Source organism: Ceratosolen solmsi, unplaced genomic scaffold (genome assembly GCF_000503995.2).
Source record: "Ceratosolen solmsi marchali unplaced genomic scaffold, CerSol_1.0 scaffold14, whole genome shotgun sequence".
In the NCBI taxonomy this organism is placed as follows: Eukaryota; Metazoa; Arthropoda; class Insecta; order Hymenoptera; family Agaonidae; genus Ceratosolen; species Ceratosolen solmsi.
The window spans coordinates 8,174,261-8,193,679 of NW_011948420.1; the positions used below are offsets into that span (position 1 = coordinate 8,174,261).

General features: G+C 34.4%; 2 protein-coding genes across 2 annotated transcripts in view; both read left to right on the plus strand.

Annotated features, from left to right (window-relative positions):
* The window catches only part of Arglu1 (Arginine and glutamate rich 1), a 5,199-nt gene extending 3,959 nt beyond the window's left edge, over positions 1-1,240 (plus strand). The window contains exons 4-5 of the mRNA XM_011498128.1: positions 1-74; positions 547-1,240. Coding sequence (XP_011496430.1) covers positions 1-74; positions 547-711 — 239 coding nt within the window. The 3' untranslated portion in view covers positions 712-1,240. The remainder of the gene's footprint in view (positions 75-546) is intronic.
* A 1,751-nt stretch (positions 1,241-2,991) lies between these two features.
* Positions 2,992-17,026, plus strand: mbc (dedicator of cytokinesis protein myoblast city). Its single transcript, XM_011498304.1, has 18 exons — positions 2,992-3,281; positions 3,933-4,174; positions 4,290-5,035; positions 5,125-5,269; positions 5,364-5,915; positions 6,047-6,244; positions 6,337-6,659; positions 6,750-7,098; positions 9,982-10,172; positions 10,995-11,622; positions 11,694-11,941; positions 12,165-12,800; positions 12,879-13,160; positions 13,262-13,571; positions 13,805-13,911; positions 14,126-14,251; positions 15,207-15,471; positions 16,429-17,026. Exons 1-18 carry the CDS (start codon positions 3,233-3,235, stop codon positions 16,900-16,902), a joined length of 5,871 nt encoding a protein of 1,956 aa, XP_011496606.1. The 5' UTR covers positions 2,992-3,232; the 3' UTR covers positions 16,903-17,026.
* The last annotated feature ends 2,393 nt before the right edge of the window (positions 17,027-19,419 follow it).

Sequence of the window (19,419 nt, forward strand, 5' to 3'; positions counted from 1 at the left end):
GGAAGAAACGTGAGGAACTTGAGAGGATCATGGAGGAAAACAACAAAAAGATTGAAGAAGCACAAAAGAAATTGGTGAGCAAACGATTTTTGTCGTAGACTTTCCTATAGAGATTTCATGAAAAATATGCAAATTGAATTTCACTACTTTTGCCAAATTCATTACAGCGATCAATGAAATAATTCGTTAAATAGTTATTCGTTCGATTTTGCTTTTTTAATTATTTTATGAACAACGTGTCAGGTACACATTCTTTAAAAGTAGGAAAGTATTTGGTATGAATATGAATTGAAATTAATTGAAAAAAGCTGAATATGAATTTTTTATTTGGTGTTTTAAATAATTCACGCGCACACACGCACGCACACATACACAAAATATTATTTTACCAACGAATCGCAAGGCAGTGATAAAGTAACATAAAATTGATACCTCGAATATTTTGTTTCATAATAAATGCAAAATTAATGCAGAAAATACTTTCGGCAAACTAAATTTCATTAGTCATATACGAAATTAATCGTTTGGTTATTTTCTTATTCTCAGGCTGAAGAGAGACTTGCAATGGTAGAAGAGCAACGATTAATGGAGGAAGAAAGACAGAAAATGCGAAAAGAGCACGAAAAACGCGTCAAGGAAGAACAGAAAAAAATCCTTGGCAAAAACAACTCTAGACCGAAGCTCTCTTTTTCGCTAAAACCAGTTACGTGAGTCTATTCATTCGGTGTAGTTTTTCATGTGATATTTTAGGATCTCCGTCAGTTGAGATTACAACGGCATGATCTTTTGAACATACAAAACTTCTCTTTGAGGCTTTAACAAATCTGTGAATAGGGATGATTATTTTATTGTAATAAATCGTAATTGTAATAATTGAAAAGTCGTCTTACAAGATTTTTTAAAGTTTCTAAGACTAGTGCTATAGTGTTCAGAAGTTTTTTCAGAGCTCCACCGCCCTGGAAAAATGTACAGCGTATTTTGTTTTTTAATCTATTGATCATTTTATGTAAAAAGAGCGTTTTTACTAGTGTAATATGGGATGATTGCATTCAAGAAGTATAAGAATTGAACACTAAGTATTTAAACTGCAAAATTCAAGGTGGATCCAGTTGAGTTTACAGTTATTACTATAAGATTCGCCTTTGAATTTTCAGCCGATTGGAAAGCGACAAGGACATAAAAAAAAAAAAAATACGATAGTGTAATGCGATTAAGAAATAGAAAATCGTTAAAATTAGCAATACCATTTTTATATACATATGTGTATATATATATATATATATATATATATATATATATATATATATATATATATATATATATATATATATAATGAAAATTTTACTTATTAAAATACGTGTACGCACGTACACATATTCTATATGTAATTTAGTTTTCAGAAAAATCAGAAAACATTAATTCCATTCATACAAAATTGTATAATCTCTACATTGTTTCTTGTACAATAAAACAATCTTTTTTTTTAAATTTATGTAACTATTATTTAATAAGCGACATCATCCCGCCTATCTACTTTAAACTAAAGCAGACAAACGTATTATTATATTTTTCTTCCTTCAGATCCTTAATCTCATAAAGAATAAGCTAGTATATTTTTATTTTATTTATTTTATTTATTTTATTTTATTAAAAAAAAAAAAAAAAAAAAAAAAAAAATTCCAAAAAAAAAAAGATAAATGCTCGCCCACATCGAGCTTCCTCTCCAACACGAATGAATTTTGTTAACGAAGAAATTAATTTGCCTCGTGCTGATAATTATAGTCGACAGCAAGATTAAAAAAAAAAACGGCCAACTCCAGGATCGTGCAACAACCAGTGACTTTACTATTATCCGATTTATATATGCCATTTATTGCCTTTTCGAGCTTACGACTGTACACATCTTCCTAAGTTGTCGCTTCATAGACGTAATTTTAAAACGTCCCCGGCATTCAGGTCGATGAGTAATGTCGATAATTAAATATGACAGGTTCTTAACGCCAAGGCAGCACTTGGAATGGCAAGTAAGCTAGTCCCCCCTCCCTCCCTCCCCCTCTCACTCACTCACTCACTCTCTCTCTCTCTCTCTCTCTCTCTCTCTCTCTCTCTTAAGCACCGTCATTTGGTAAAAACCAAAAAAAAAAAAATAATAATAATAATAATAACGAAGCAAGTTGAGATCGATGTGCGCGAACTTAAATTCGTCTCGATGGAGGGCTTTGAGCGCCGCTGCCGAGCGAGAGGAAGGAAGAAGCCTATTGCCCTGATTTTTCACACCGCCCTCCTCCTCCTCCTACTCCGCCCTCTCTCTCTCTCTCTCTCTCTCTCTCCCTCTTCATAGCTCATTATACGTGGGCTCGTTCAATTGCATGATAACCGCGTCAACCGACGGACGCTCCAATGCCGCGTTTCTTTATCTCCACTCGGGGCGATCAAGACTCGAATAGACTTGATGCGATGCAAAGAAACGCAGAAGAAGCTCCCGGGCTCCGCGATTCCAACCAATGAGGATTCCTCGGCCACCACGGCCCCTGCGACAACTTCTCAAGCTCCTGCGATTGACGAATTCCTCGGGAGAGAGAGAGAGAGAGAGAGAGAGAGAGAGAGAGCGCACACGGCTGTGTTATCTCTACGGCTATGTCGCGTGATGCTGACGCGTAGTTTTGTATTTGGAGTTGAGTACGTAAGCATAAGGAGAGGCGCCGCGCGTTACTGCAAAGTGCAGACGAGGCGTGTGGGAGATGTCGCACTCGGCGGCATTGGTGGTAGAGCGTAGTTTGGTGTTCGGGCTGCTGTCGCCCCCCAGTCAGTCCAGTGGCCGCCGTCCGCGTCGCGATTGATGCTCGGCGGCAGTTGGTAATGGGATGCCGTCGGCGCACCTATAGTTAGTGTTAATCCTTGGCTTTAAATGCTGCGGTGCGAACGTAATCGCGAGCTCGTGAATAATCCCGTGAGGCCGTGGCCGCGGTGAGGCGAGGCGAGGAAGAGGAGGAGGAGGATCGGCGACGGTGATGCAGGGGCATGTGCGGTGCCCTGCTGCGGCTGTGGAGAGCAACGATTTCGTGCGGACGTCGGGTGGTAAATGACACAGCTGAGAGTGTAGAGTCGTCGCGACTCCCTTTGTCATCCGTCTCCGCGTCGTCGCCGTCGCGCCCAGCGGACCGACCCTTAACGATATTACGCTCGAGCGTCGCTAGAAGCGCTTATATGCGCGCCAACCGATTTGCTTATAATGATGACAACGGTATGGAGAAGATTAAAGGAACATCAGATGGGCGTTGGTATGGTCTAGACATTTATCAATATTTTTCAGAATGTCGTTCCCGATGCGATGGTCGTTGGTAATTTAGAATCTGCTCGCTCGTTGGCAGGCCTTATCGTGTTATCGTTTACGCGGTCTTTTTTCTTTTTTCTTTTTTTTCCCCCTCTTTTTTCTTGTTTTTGATTTTTTTTTTGCTTTTTTTTTTTTTTTTGATTGTTTTTTTTCTTTGCTTCTAATAAGTCAACGAATTATTATTCCGTTGTATTTGTTGGCGCGATAATCGCGTGATTCTACTGAATTTGGCGATGATTGTTGGTTAGTCGGTGGAAGTAATCCTTGAGTGATCGTATGGTTAAAGTTTGTAATTTCGTAGTCGAAGAATGTTAATGACTCAAGTTCTCGGTACAGTAGTAATGATTCACACCGAGAAAAATCTGCTTGATTATTTCCGCTAGATAAAGCCTACTTTGGTCGTTGTCGTTGTTATTGTTGTCGTCGTCGTCGTCGTCGTCGTCGTCGTCGTTGTTGTTATTGTTGTCGTTATCGTTGATGCTATTGTTGTTATTGTTATTTATTATTATTCCTTGTTTACATTCGAAATATTATAATCGACTTTTGTTTTTTCTCTTCTCTCTTTTTTTTATTTATTTTTTTTTTTTTTATCTTTAAGCCATCGACAATTTTTTTCAAGAAGGGGAGTTCCAATTGGGCTTAAGCGTTGGAGACGCCGTTGTTATGATACGAGAATGCGACGATTGGTATTACGGTTACAAGAAGTACGAGGGAAAATATGGCATTTTTCCCAAAACCTACATCTGCCTACGTCAAAAGAGAACGAATATGGAAGCCCTTATGAACGAAATGACGAGCATATTGAGAGAATGGGGATATTACTGGAAGCACCTCTATGTAGTATGTATATACTTCACGTTATGCCCCTCTCACTATACGTCTTAAATTCTGCTTTATTCGTTAAAATGGATGCTTACGCGAGAGTACATTGTGATTATGTATTAACTTAATCTAGACGCATTCCAAGCTCTTTGGAACCATGCAGCAGCAAATCCTGGAGCTTGTGTCGTACAGAAGCAAAATTTTAAGCGGTACTTTAACAGTTGACGAATTGAAAGATATAAAGAAGTTGGCGACGTCAAAAATTGACACTGGAAATCAATTGCTGGGACTGGACATGGTGGTAAGAGACGAAGAGGGAAATATATTAAATCCGGAGAATACCAGTACCGTTCAATTGTATTATCAACACGAGACTGCGGCGGAAAGAATCAGAAAGGCAACGATCGACACAAAGAAGAAGCACGTGAAGCCACACGCTCCAGTTTACTCATATATATTTTTTGTTAATATTAGAAATTTCGTTTGTAAAATGGCGGAGGACGTGGAATTGTTATTAACATTGTACGATAGTAAAGAAATGAGAGCTATAACGGAAAATTATGTCTTTTCTTGGAGTAAGCAGGGTCTCATGACCGACATTGACCAGCTGCACAATCTGAAAGTTCTGTTCACGGACCTTGGCAGCAGGGACTTATCTAGAGAAAAGGTTTATTTAGTTTGTTACGCGATAAGGGTCGGTGGTATGGAAGCCAAGGAAGTTGATCATAGGCGCTCGAGTATTGTACAGAATAATCAAAAATCAAAGAGCCAGGATAGCATGAGGAGACCATTTGGCATCGCCGCTATGGATGTTACCGTTTTTGTCAATGGGAAGCTCGAAGGAGATCCAGAAGTTGAATATTGTATTCCATTTCTACAGTAAGTTGAAGCTTATGAAAAATTAATTCATAATTCTTGTCGTTGTTCAGCTCTGTCTGTTGGTTTTCCTTCCTTTTTTGCTTCAGATGCTGTGAGAAGGAGAGCTTGGATGGCACTTTACGACGTTTTCTCATACAAAAAGAAGTAAGCTTACAAAAAAATAGCACCTTAGGAAACAATATCGGCCAAGGGCTTTGGTGCAGTTTAAAATTATTAAGAGGCGATATTAAACAAGTATGCTTTTCAGATAAACATAATTAATGTCATTCCTATCATTTTTCCCTTTAACGTCACCTATTTCAACTTATTTATTGTCATTAAATAATAGGTAAGAGACGAGAATCCACATTTAGTTCTCGGTAATGTGTCGATTGCTCGAAAAATGGGATTTCCAGAGGTGATTTTGCCAGGCGACGTTCGTAATGATTTATATTTAACTTTAGTAAGCGGTGAATTTAGCAAGGGTTCCAAATCAACCGATAAAAATGTTGAAGTAACTGTAAAAGTATGTAACGAGGATGGTGTATCGATACCAGGAGTCATAAAGCTTGGTGGAGGTGCGCAATGCATCGACGAATATCGTAGCGTAATTTATTATCACGAGGATAAGCCAAGATGGTGCGAAACGTTCAAAATTGCTGTTCCAATAGAAGAATTTAAGCAAGCACATTTGAAATTTACCTTCAAGCATCGAAGCTCAAACGAGGCTAAAGATAGATCGGAAAAGCCATTTGCCCTTAGTTACGTAAAACTTATGCAGCGCAACGGTACGACATTACAGGACACGCAACATGAATTATTAGTTTATAAAATTGACAATAAAAAGTACGAGGAGAATGAAACAAATTATTTGCGACTGCCATCGACGAGGGAAGAATTGGTGAGAGATATTTTATGTCAGATATAGAGTAGAGATACACTGAAATTTTATCTCTTCTCTGTATATGAATATATGAAATCTCTATCTATTAATTGCTTCTTAACCTATTACAGAATGAATTGAACTTGGAGAAAAAGCCAAGTTTGGGACCACTAAGCTTATCGTCGAAGGATAATTTTTTAATAACTACAAACGTCTGCTCAACAAAATTAACACAGAACGTAGATTTATTAGGTTTATTAAATTGGTCTTCCTCGCAAACTGATTTAAAAGAGTCGTTAGCAGCTTTGATGAAAGTGGATGGTGAAGAAGTAGTGAAATTTTTACAAGTACCTACATTATTTTTGTATTTATTAAATGTATTAAGCATTAAAAAAAAAAGTAGCATCAAACTGTCATGTAAATATTAATAATTTTTTAGGATGTCTTGGATGCATTATTTAGTATATTGATGAGTAACACTGACATTGACGATTATGATGATATGGTTTTCGAATGTCTTCTTTATATTATTGGTTTGGTGTCAGATCGAAAGTATCAGCATTTTCAACCAGTTTTGGACTTGTATATATCCGAAAGCTTTTCCGCAACACTGGCTTACAAAAAATTAATAGCCGTCTTGAAAAAACGTATTGAAAGCGCAAGTGTCAGCGATGGTCAAGAAAAGGACATATTATTAAAAACTATGAAAAATCTGCAATATTGCATGAGATTTATCGTAGAGTCAAGGCTATTATTCACAGAGTATGAACTAATTTGTTATTAAACAATGTAATATTTATAACGAAACTTTTATTTTAAATTTTATTTATATTTATATTTATGTTACTTTAGATTGGATCAAGACGAGGAAGAATTTTCACAGACTCTTACCGAACTCTTAAGATCCATTGTCGAGCTCATGAAGTATGAAACGGATGGAACGCTTTTAGTTCAAGGAGCTTGTTTAAAATATTTACCATCTACAATACCACATTTATTAAAAGTTTACAGCGGAAAACAACTGAGTATGATTTTAATAGATTTGTTGGTCACCCTTCCTTCCGGCAGGCTCACTAAACAAAAAATGATGACGGTGAATGACATTGTTCACAGTCGATTATTTTTGAATATGGAGTGCAGGCAAATTTTACTGCCAAGGATTACTATCCTTGTGCGAGATCTTCTCGAAGCGAAGGAAGAGGTAAATCAAATTTTATGCCTACAATTGAGTAACTATGCAATCATGTTATATACTAACGAATTTTCATGGTTCCGTGAGGTAATAATTTTATTTTTACCGGTGAATCAGTGTAGCCTTTGCTTTTTGTTTGCCGTGCAGCCTGACGTCTTATCGCCACACCACATATGTGCAAATCCTTCTGTAGAGCTTTTATTTAGCATTCATGTAGTATTTATTCATTTCACTAAAATATTTTCAATAGTTTTAACCTTGCAAAGAATATCTTTTATATCATTTAAAAATTTCTTCGACATATTTTCATTGCTCCAGTTCTGTCATTCTAATTGTAGAATCGAACAAAATTCTACCAAATAGCACGTTCGTTCATGGTAACGATCACTAATAAAGCATGTCGGTTAGTACTATTAAATGAGTAATTAATTTAAATACTCTAATAAATACTATCCCTGATGCAATATTTTATGTATGACCTAGTATCTTCTAATAACAATAAAAACTGATCTTTCAAGCATGTTCGAAACAACTTCTTTACCTTTTATAACCGACAAAAATGAATACAGATACACGTCTTCATAAATGTTATACGAAACAAAATTATTGAATTGTCCAATGTTTATTTGATAACATTCGTTATTAAAAAAACTAGCACGTAAATATTCTGAAAGAGTAATTTTTAAATATATATTAATATGTAAATAGAGTAATTAAAATTATAAATTTAATAAGTTTTTGTATTGTCTTTTGAAATGTCATAAAGCAGGTATTATAATGTACAAAATAATATTTATACTTCCTGAAAATGATAAGTGGTAGTATCTCGATGATAATATACTTTAAACGTTTATGTTAAATACATTAACGGGGTCAGAAAGTATTATAAAATATTTAAATTATTCACAATTGTTCTCTTAATATATTAATGTATTGAAAGAAAAAAAAATGATTAAATTTCAATATTTTTTCAATTTCAATACAATTATACAGAATAATACCAACGCGTGCAAGTGAATTTATTATAAGCTCATGATAACTCATATATTTATTATTTTTATTAAACAGTAAATTGAAATTCATATTTAAATAGTATACATAAAAATATTATACATCTAATCTTGTATTCTAATATGGTATAATAATGTTAAATTTTGATATAGAAGATGCTCAATGTTTAATAAATATCATAGATTACAAAAGAATTTTAAATTTGTTTTTCACCAGAATTAACTATAAAATTTTCAAATAAAATTAAATATAAAATTGATCGATTTAAAAAAAAGTTATTCCGAATGTTTACATTTAATATTCATAATTCATTTATTGTTTGATCATTTTACACATAAACTATCATATTAGCAAATATTACATTAAAGACAAAAATACCTTAATATCTAATAATTTAAATAATAAAAATATCATTAATTGATAAATAATTAACAGTCAATAGTAATATGATAAAATTATGAATAAAGAATAAGTTTCACAAATGAACTTAAATAAATAATTGTTGACTAAATCAATAGCTCAAATATAACATGCCAACTTCACAATAGAGATCGTGAAGAAATGTATTTAAATTTGCAAAGATTATTTTCAGTGCAAGAACCAACGAGTGCTTAGGCTTACAAAAAAAAAATACTCATTAATTTTTTTATTATTATTATTGTAGTTGTTATTATTATTTATGTTTATGAAAAATTCAGTATGATGATAATATTTCATTGATTTGTTGATAAAAAATGATGATTTGAAAACTATAAATTATTTAAGATGAATTTAAGAAATAAATTGCAAGGTTAAATACTCGAAAAAAATCGTTTCATATAATAAGAGCATAAAAATTATAGAGTTGCATTATCATAGTCAGCTCAATGAGTGTTGTTATTTATTATTATTGTTGTTGTTGTTATTATTATTATTATTATTATTATTATTATTATTATTATTATTATTATTATTATCATTATCATAGTTATTACTGGTACTACCGCTATCACTATTGCTACTACTACCATTAATACTACTACCATTACTGCTACTACACTACTACTACTACTATCATCACCACCACCACCACAACTGCTACTACTGCTACTACTGCTACGACTACTATGACTACTTTTACAAATTTTATTATTATTGTTGTTGTTGTTTTTGTTGTTATTGCTGCTGCTGCTGCTGTTGTTGTTGTTGTTGTTGTTATTGTTGTTTTTGCCATTATTATTTTTATTTTTATTATTACTATTGTCGCCGTAGTTGTTATTGTAATTATAGTTTTATTTTATTTGTATTATTTATTATGTATATTTTAATTTAATATATGTTTAGTTGACGGCAGAAAGAGTCGCCTCGATAACCCTTTAGAAAGTCTCCTAGCAAAACACGTACAGACCAGAAAAATAGAACTTCCTTATTACCTTACTCCCCGCATAGATATATATATATATATATATATATATATATGTATGTATGTATGTATGTATGTATAAAATAGCAAATGTTATATGATTTGGATATGGTTTTTATTTTCCTGAGTTTGCACTAACCTCGGGTTGTTTTATTTTTTGTGTTTGGTATGGTTTTGGTTAATGGCGCGCGATATAAAGGGACTATCGGGTACGCCTGGGAGGAGCGTGGCGAAGGTAGCCAGGCTGCTCGGTGAAAATCGGCATCGACTGAACCAACACCGTGGCTACTCTGAAGAGGTAATTTTGTGCATTTAAAAAGACGCGCCAGCGCCTCTTTTATATAGATATATATTTTTTTTTTATACGTTACATCTGACGTTTAGAGATGAGTCAGAGCTGTGCATAACTAATGAGATTCTTTATGATCGAGATGTCTTTAATGGCAGATTAATATTACGTGGCATTAATCTTCCGGTAGGTCGAGCTGTGCGTGAAAATATTGTCTGACGTGCTGGACCTTACATTCAGGAAGGATGTTGGCTCAACTGCCTCGGATATCAAGGAAATAATGCTCACGGCTCTAAGGACTATTATACAAACAGTCATATCCATGGATAGAGAAAATCCTTTAGTGGGAAATCTAGTGTCCGTTATGTTGTCTATTTTCAGGTTGGTGTGCGTATTGTGCCGAGCATGCGAGCTTGCGCGACTGCGTTTGTCCTTATAAACTAATTGTTCTCGTTACGCTCGTGCTTCGACACTTACCGTATTAATATTTACATATTATAATTATAATGGCGTTGATTAAACTTTTTCATCGATTTAGAAAGTAAGTGTAATAATTGAGAAATAAGAGCGTAAAATAAGTTTATCGTATTATTTTATGATTAATGAAATTTTGATAAATTATGAGGCTCAAACGGAAGCACTTTTATCAAAATTTATGAATAATGATAGGCTCGGTATAAGTTTACTAAATGCTCGATAAAAGTAATTTGACGTTTCTGAAATAATCATGTCTGAAATAAGCATGACACTTGTCATGCTTATCATTAAAATCTAAATAACGGATATCGTGTGATCGTTAACTAATTCAAAATGAAATGTAATTAAATTGAAGCTTTCCATATACCATTAGCCAGTAGTAGTGAGAATTATTTAATCTTTTTACACACATTTTACAGTGCATAATTCCGATGCATACTCGCGCGTATAAAAATTTTAATAACCGTCACATTATGCTTTATACATTGTCATAAAATTGGATAATAATGGATAGTGATGAGAAAACTGCGAGAGAAAGACGAAATTTTATAATAGAAAGTTTTAGTACATCACTCTTATCGTTAGTTTTTCAATATAACAAAACGCATTGTCGTTTCATTTACTACCAATACGATTATCATTGACAAAATGAAGATCCGGGACGCACGGGGAGGCCGACAAAATTAATGCAATTACACGGCAACATTCACTTCAATTGAATTTCAGACAAATGACTCAACAACACTATCAAATCTACATTCAGCATTTTGGAACGCAATTCGATCTTCTCGACTTCCTCATGGAGATCCTACTAGTGTTCAAAGATCTTGTATCAAGAAGCGTCTTCGCTAACGACTGGTGCGAAATGATAATGCTGCAGAACAGCGTCATCCTCAAGGCCCTGCGTTTCTTCTCCACGACGATTCGCGAGCTTTTCAACGCGAACTTCGAGCAGCAAGCCTGGTCAAATTTCTTCCATTGCGCGATCGCCTTTCTCACTCAGCCAGCGCTGCAATTGGAGACGTTCACCCAGGCGAAACGGAAGCGTATAATCGAGCGGTACAAGGACATGCGTCGCGAGACGGCCATTGAAATTCACAAGATGTGGATAAGCTTGGGAGGCCGGAAGATACTGTTCGTGCCGGCGTTGGTTGGGGCAATCTTGGAGATGGCTCTCATACCCGATACCGAGCTTAGGAAGGACGCCGCGATACCAATATTCTTCGATATGATGCAGACGGAATTTTATAGCTCCAAGTTTGTGGAGGGCTTCAGCGACAAGAGGAATCCCGGCAATACGAAAGCCAATTTCAACGAATTTGAGAATGAAATGATCGCCAAGCTCGACATTCTGGTAATTAGTCACATCATTTTACCCCACTAAATCGTCGGCTCATTATTAAAGCGAGCTGATGTTCAATTTAGGTCGAGGGTGGCAAAGGAGACGAGGAGTTTCGTGATCTGTGGGTGAAGGAAATGACTCCACTTTGCGAGAATCATGCTACGATGCACGAGCAAGGACTGCGTTTTGTCGAGACGGTTGCAAAGCTAATGGATCACTTACTTCAGTATCGTGATATCATTCATACGGAATCACAAGAGCACAGAATGCTTTGTACAGTAAACCTATTGGAATTCTATTCCGAAATCAATAGAAATGAGATGTATATAAGGTAGGTCCACAATATCTATGATCATTACCTCGAACAACATTACCATTAACCAATCAACGATTAACTAAAATTAATTATTTTTGAAAATTAATTTATCATGTCGCGCTTACAATGTCACGTATAAGGCATTCCATACAATCCACAAGATTCCGTTCGTTCGTTCGTTCGTTCGTTCGTTCGTTCGTTCGTTCGTTCGTTCTCCATAAATAAATTCTCTTTTCAGATATGTTAATAAATTATGCGAGCTTCATTTGGAATGTGATAATTACACAGAAGCTGCCTACACATTGCAGCTTCATAGCCGATTGCTCACTTGGAGCGATCAATCATTGCCTCCGCTACTAAAATCTAGTAGATATCCTCACTGCCAGACTCATCGTGAATTAAAAGAATGCCTATACAACGACATAATCGATTATTTCGACAAAGGGAAAATGTGGGAATCGGCCGTGTCCGTTTGTAAGGAGCTATCAGCCCAATACGAGGACGAGACTTACGAGTACTTGCAGCTTTCCGTACTTCTTAGACGAATGGCCAAGTTTTACGATTCAATAGTAAAGCAACTGAGACCAGAGCCTGAATACTTCCGCGTGGCATATTATGGACGCGGTCATCCGCCATTTTTACGTAATAAAGTGTTTATTTATAGAGGAAAGGAGTACGAAAGATTGAGCGACTTTTGCTCGAGAACGCTAAATCAGTTACCTAATGCCGAACAGATGAATAAATTGTCCCCGCCTAATGAAAAGATCTTGGAGTCCAATGTACAGTATGTGCAAATCAACAAGGTCGATCCATTAATGGACGAGAAGAAGCATAGATTAAGTGGCAAACCTATTACGGCCGAGCCAGTTATAAGGTACGACGATGAATAAATCCGTATCATTCTCCTGCCTATAATTATTAATATTAATTGTCAAATTTATTTACATCCCAGATACCACCGTGTTAACAATGTTCAAAAGTTTCGATTTTCGAGGCCTGCACCGAGAAAAGACGTCGTTTCATTAAATGCTGATAAGGACAAGGAAGCTAGCAATGAATTTGCATCTTTATGGCTAGAAAGAACCGTGTTAGTTACTAGTCATCCCCTACCAGGAATACTCCGATGGTTCCCCGTCATTTCAAGCGACACGTATTTAGTAAGTCCACTTTGCAATGCAATCGAGACGATGGAAGCTACAAACACAACATTGAGGGATTTAATAATTTCCTATAGGTAATGATGGCTTTCCTTTAATCATTAAATTAGCCTACGTAGATACACTTTCACGACAATACAAACAATAATTACAAATAATCGATTAAAATGATTTTTAGAGCTGACAGTAGTCTTCCTTTGAATCCATTGAGTATGAAATTAAATGGCGTGCTTGATCCAGCTGTGATGGGCGGCATTGACAATTATGAGAAGGCATTTTTAAATGCCGAATATAAAGAAACGCATGCCGATGAAAGTATCGATCTTGAGAAGCTAGAAAACTTAATAGCCGAACAAATTCCTTTACTAGGGGTCGGTGTGCAATTGCACAAATCCAGAGCGTCATTGGAACTTGCACCTTTTCATCAACATTTAGAGCAGTGTTACGTAACTATGCGCACACAAGTAGAGGCCAAGTATGGAAAAAGGGTAAGCACATATCTATATTACACGGTACACACACCGAGAGAAAGATAATTGATTTAAGATTAATAAATACTCAGCATGATTCGTTTGTCGGGTGAGATTTTTTTTTTTTTTTTTTTTTTTTTTTTTACAAAATATTACGATTAGACTTCGTCTATTTCATATAATCTCTGTTACATGATAAAATAATATGATGGACTTCGAGCTCGAATAATTCTGTTAATGCTCTTGTTTAGAATTGTGATTTGCAAATTGAAATGGTAACACCGTCTGTAACGATGAGGCGACACACGCCAAAAGGAGACAATAATCGCCTATCCGAGACAAGCATCGTCAGTAATGAGTAAGTAATAATTATATTAGTTTAGTTTGATGTTTTAATTTAGTTTTATGCTTGAATTAAGGTTTTGGTCAAAGTTACAAAAGTTTGTATCCAATAATCAAGGGAATTAACGAAAGGCGAAAGGTTCATTGAGCAAAACAATTTTGAATCGAAATTTCAATTATATCTGGTTAATAAATCGCGCGACAATGTTTTTGGAAATTTTTTCATTTAGTTGCGGCACTCGCTCCAGAGTTTCTTCACTTACGAGATCGCAAGTTGCTGCTTTCAAATCTTTAGCAACCTTCAGTTTCAACAACAGTTCCCCGATCTCGGGTATCCCGAGTATTGGGTTGATCAGGTAAAAGATCATAGCCAATGTGCCAATAACAATGACGACTAAAATAGCTTTTTGCACATTTCATTCATAATTACAGCAATTATAACTATCATGTAAATTTTCCATTTTTTTTTCTCTCTATTTTTTTTTTTTTTTTATTTATTGTTTTTTTTTTTATTTTTGTCGAACCATTTTAAAGATGCGTTACAGGAGTAAACGCAGTATATACTTACTTTATAATCAGCGACGTTCTCTTACAATTCAATTTCTCTACATTTAAGTTGCGTTTGAAATTGCCAAAATCTAAGCTTTGTAAGGTTACATCTCGTCCACAAGCTGTTTTGTTCAAAAACCGATGACTGGTGTAAGTTTTCCCTCTACTTTCAATGAAATGTTTTTTCTGCGCATGTCTTCCATTTGACTAATTCATTTAATATTCAATCATATTCTATTTTACTTGTACGCAGCATTTAATTAAATAAGCTACTCCTTCTAATTATAATTACGACAATATTAATTACATTTATTATTAATCAAGCTTTATTTATGAATAGGTATAAAGCTTAAAAATCTATATAATGAAATATTAGAATAATTCAAAGTTTCGTTATATATATATATATATATATCTATCTATCTATAATTTTCATAAGGATTTTGAATTCAAAGTGAAAATCAATTTCCAGTAATTGTACAATTATATAACTTAAATGCACATCGACATAATTAGATAAAACTAATTTCTACGTGAAAAAAAGAATTGTGTTTATGACTATATAAACATATTATGCGCAACGTGTGCAATTAACATAATATTATTATATATCAACAATTATTATCGCTTGTTAAACAAAGTGGAAAAAAAATTGATTATAATTTTAGTGGGGGGGGGGGCTATAAGAAATTTACATTGAGATTTAATCAATGTTCAAGCAATATCACGCCTTAGGAAATAACATTATCATCATTCTTATAGGAATAATAATTCTTCACGGTCGCATATTTTATCGACAACGTCGTTACAAAAGGCACTCGGTAATTCTAACACCGGTACAAATAAGAAAAAAGACTCGAAGCGACGTAATTCTCGAAAAAACGAAACCACGACAAATTCCAAAACGGAACAACCGACGAGTCAGTGGTACACAATGCCGGAACCAATTCAATGCCAAACTTCGCCACTTATTTCTGCTTCAACGCCAAGTCTTCCCTCAACACCTGTGTTCGAACTTCGACAAGAAGTAAGTCGTTTAAAATATTTTTACAGTTATTTCAGTCGCTGCGCACTGCCAATCAGCCAATTATTAATCGATTAATTAATATCCGGTACACTAATAACTGCAAGCTATTTTATAATCGACAGCTATCGTTACTATGCGCAACGAAGCAATTAAAGATTTTGTCTTCTATTTACAATATTTCATCTATTCAATTAAAGTTATTGGGAAATAATTTTAATTTAATGGGATAAAAATGCATGTATAAAATTGCTCGTTAATTTATTAATTATAAAGTTATAAATATATAAAGCATTTGATTCGTAGGATATGAGAGAGAAGCCACTGGTTATTATCAAAAATAAGCTGTCAATTGTCAACTATAAATTATAAATACAAAATTTTTTCAATTTTACAAAATTATAAAGTATTTGAGTCGAACGAACGAGCCATACATTAATTATATCATCAAACATTTCGAATTTATTAATCAATGGATCAAAATATATTTTGACGACGTTTATTAAGCTTTAAATTAAAGCACAATTCTTACTTACTTGCTTACTTAATCATTACCTTATATAATTAGTTTGTATAAAAAAAATATTTGGTTTAATATTCAATTCAACATAAGTATTACAATTGATTACAATAGATTACAAAAGTGCCACAAAGTGCTACTCAAGTTGCGTTAAAAAATTCGTTATGGAAAAACAGTTGGATTCGTTCTTAAATCAATCTTTCATTTATTATATAATTTTATCTTGATTTCTTGAAATGTTCTTTAGCGTATTGAATTATTGAAAAAATTAATTAAATGAATTGACAAATAAAAAGAAAAGCCCGGGCTTCGACAGTTAAAAAGTTAAACTTTAAGTCCGAATTTCAAATTAGCCAAAGAAATGTCAGAGCGCCACGATGACAATTCGCGCATAACGACTCACAAATAACTTAAAGAGCTTCTGACTTTCGCCCTTACAGCTGACGCCGAAGCGGCCACTGAGGTCGGAAGCTGAGAGGGAGCGCCGACTAAGTAACCGCTGGTCAGGTCAGTCCCAGAGTTACCTGCGCTCAGCGAGCAACGGTCTCGACAGCCATAGCCTCGGCAAAGGCAATCGCGACAGCATCGGCACCACCGACAGCACCGCCTCGGAGGACGATCCGCCGCCCCCGTTGCCCCTTAAGACCCGCGAGGTCGACTACTGCAATCTACCGGACGAGAGTGGCAACTTCAATTACTGCTCGAGCGCAGGCCTCATCGGTATCGGCAGACCCGCGATATTCAGGTCGAAGAGCAAACTTCCCGTGCCGATCGACCTTATGGATGTCCATGGAAAGCCCCCGACGCCACCCCCCAAACCTAAGAGGGCGGCGCATACGATTGCCAAGGCCTCGATCATCGTCTCACCGAGCGACTCCGAGAGTTCGAATCAGGACTCGACGTCGACGGCATGACAAGCCTCGCCATTGCCCGCCGCCATAATTCATTATCTGAGATACTTGTAGCTGTTATTCCTATAGAATTATTACTGTCTTCCTTCGCTTTTGAAATAGCCGAGACCATTGGATAATACACACGTATATAAGCTCGCGCATCCACATGCGCATAGCCACACTCGTCTAATGGTTAAATCTCATTATTAAGCGTTACGTAATGAGAGTGATAGAGCGGGAGAGAGAGAGAGAGAGAGAGAGAGAGAGAGAGAGAGAGAGAGAGCAAAACGAATGAAAAATATTTTTGTCATATATTTTATAAGCAAAGGTTTTATCGTACATGTGTATATTTTTTAACAAGTCGCACAATTTTGCTAATACTTTTTACCGTATTTCTGTGGCATTAAGGAACCATAGCTTTTTGATACTAACGAGTTTTTAGTAAAAATTCCTAAAGGCTTAGTGGGTTATCCAAAAGTAGGGGTTTGTTTTCTTCCACTATAGATGCATATGCTTGTATTGACAAGGCAATATCGTTTATGACGAATGTATATTTACAAGTTTCTATAAATAAAATTGTTGAACTTTTATGGCGAATTGCAGAAATCTTTTTTACATGCAGCAACAATCTTTCTTCTATTGGCATATTAAACAATTGCTTACTATTAACAGTGCATATATATATATATATATATATGCATGTATGTATGCATGTATGTATGTATGTATGTATGTATGTATGTATAAATATACGAAATTGGAAATGAATGTATACGTTCAATTTCTATAAACGGATGATACCGTGCGTGTGCTATTGTTAATTTTGCAATATTTCAGGAAAAAAGATGATTATCTGAATATTATTACTAATTATATTCTCGTATGCAATTGTTATTTAAAGCATTGTTTAATTTATTTATAGAAACTCATAAAAATGTATTAATAGCACATATTGATCTACGTTGACATATTGAGACGTAATTCGCATAATGCCCATTAATACTCATTCGAATCGTATATACATATACTTTTAACGACTGTGCAATTTCATTATGATAAATTTTTTATTAGATGTAAAAATTTTATACATTCGAGGGTAACAGACGTAAACGCTAAACTGTCCCTCTAGTAAATTTGTTTATTATTTATTCTCTTTAATGCAGTACACAAATACCACTATCTTTCATTGTCATGCCAAAGAAACCATTGTTAGTATTATTTATTAATATCAACAGCAATCCTATACAATTAAAGCATAGTATTATCGAGGGTCCCATAAATTTATTAATTACCAATGCCATAAGGTATATATTGTATTGAAAAAGAAAATAAAATTAATTAATTACATTTAATCGTGTAAATTTATTAAAAATGAGTATTTTCAAAGATTTACTGAAATTAAAAGTTATAGTTGTGCCATTATTATTATTATTATTATTATTATCATTGTATATAAATATCATTTGTAATTAAAATTGTTTAGGGACCAAGCTGAATGCGAATTGATAACTAAAAATTTTTAGAGGTACATATGTTTATTGTTATGAAATGTCATTTTATACATAATATATTCTCTTAATTCATATTATTGTGTTATTATTTCATCCCTATATTTTTTTTCTTTTCAATAAACCAAATTCGACGCATCTAGCTAATCATATTTAATTAGTAAAATCGATTGAAAGTAATATTTTATTAATACTTAAGTAAGAATTGTAAGATACGGTATTGAGAATTTGAGATATTTATTTAAATGCCGTCCCTTACAGTATTAAAATATATTAAATGTAGTATATTGTAATCAGTGTATGAAGAGATGGTCGATCGATCAGTGCTTTAAAGAAATTGTAACGTATTATCGTGGATTAATCATGAGAATTTGAAAAATCACGGCCGACGCACTAACAAAATTTAACAATTAAACGAATCATTTTTAAAATTGACAAGAAATTGAATTTTTATTCAAATGAAAGCTCCATGCTTCATTACGAAGTTGTTATAAAATATTTTTAGATATATTAGCGGAGTAACGATAGACTAATTTAATCCCTCGAATAAATTATTAATCCAAGCCGTGATAAGAAGTAATCTTGAAAGTGGCGTATTTGATATTTTGAAATTAATTGTCAAATTGGAAAAATGTCGCTATTACTTAATTAATCATTCCTACTAATTTTATCTCTCAACTTACGTCTGCCCATAAGCTTATAATATATTCTATGTTATTTTTTACCTATTATTGCTTAATTTACATAAGTAAAGAAGAAGAAAAATATACTATCCTTGCCATTCGTGTGGCTTGATTTTGAATTATACGGGAAGACAGAATGAAAAGTGATTTTAAGTGAAAGCCGATAAGATTTTTACAGCTTAAGAATGCTAAATAAGGTAATAAAAATCGACTTAGTTGTTGGACTTAGTGCATAATGGCAAACCTCGTTGGCACGAACCATCGTTCTTTTACGCCTTGACTAAAACTTTAATCAAAGTCAGATTAAGGCTTCGCTCTTTAGCCCTTTGTCTGTACATGGGAGTTTA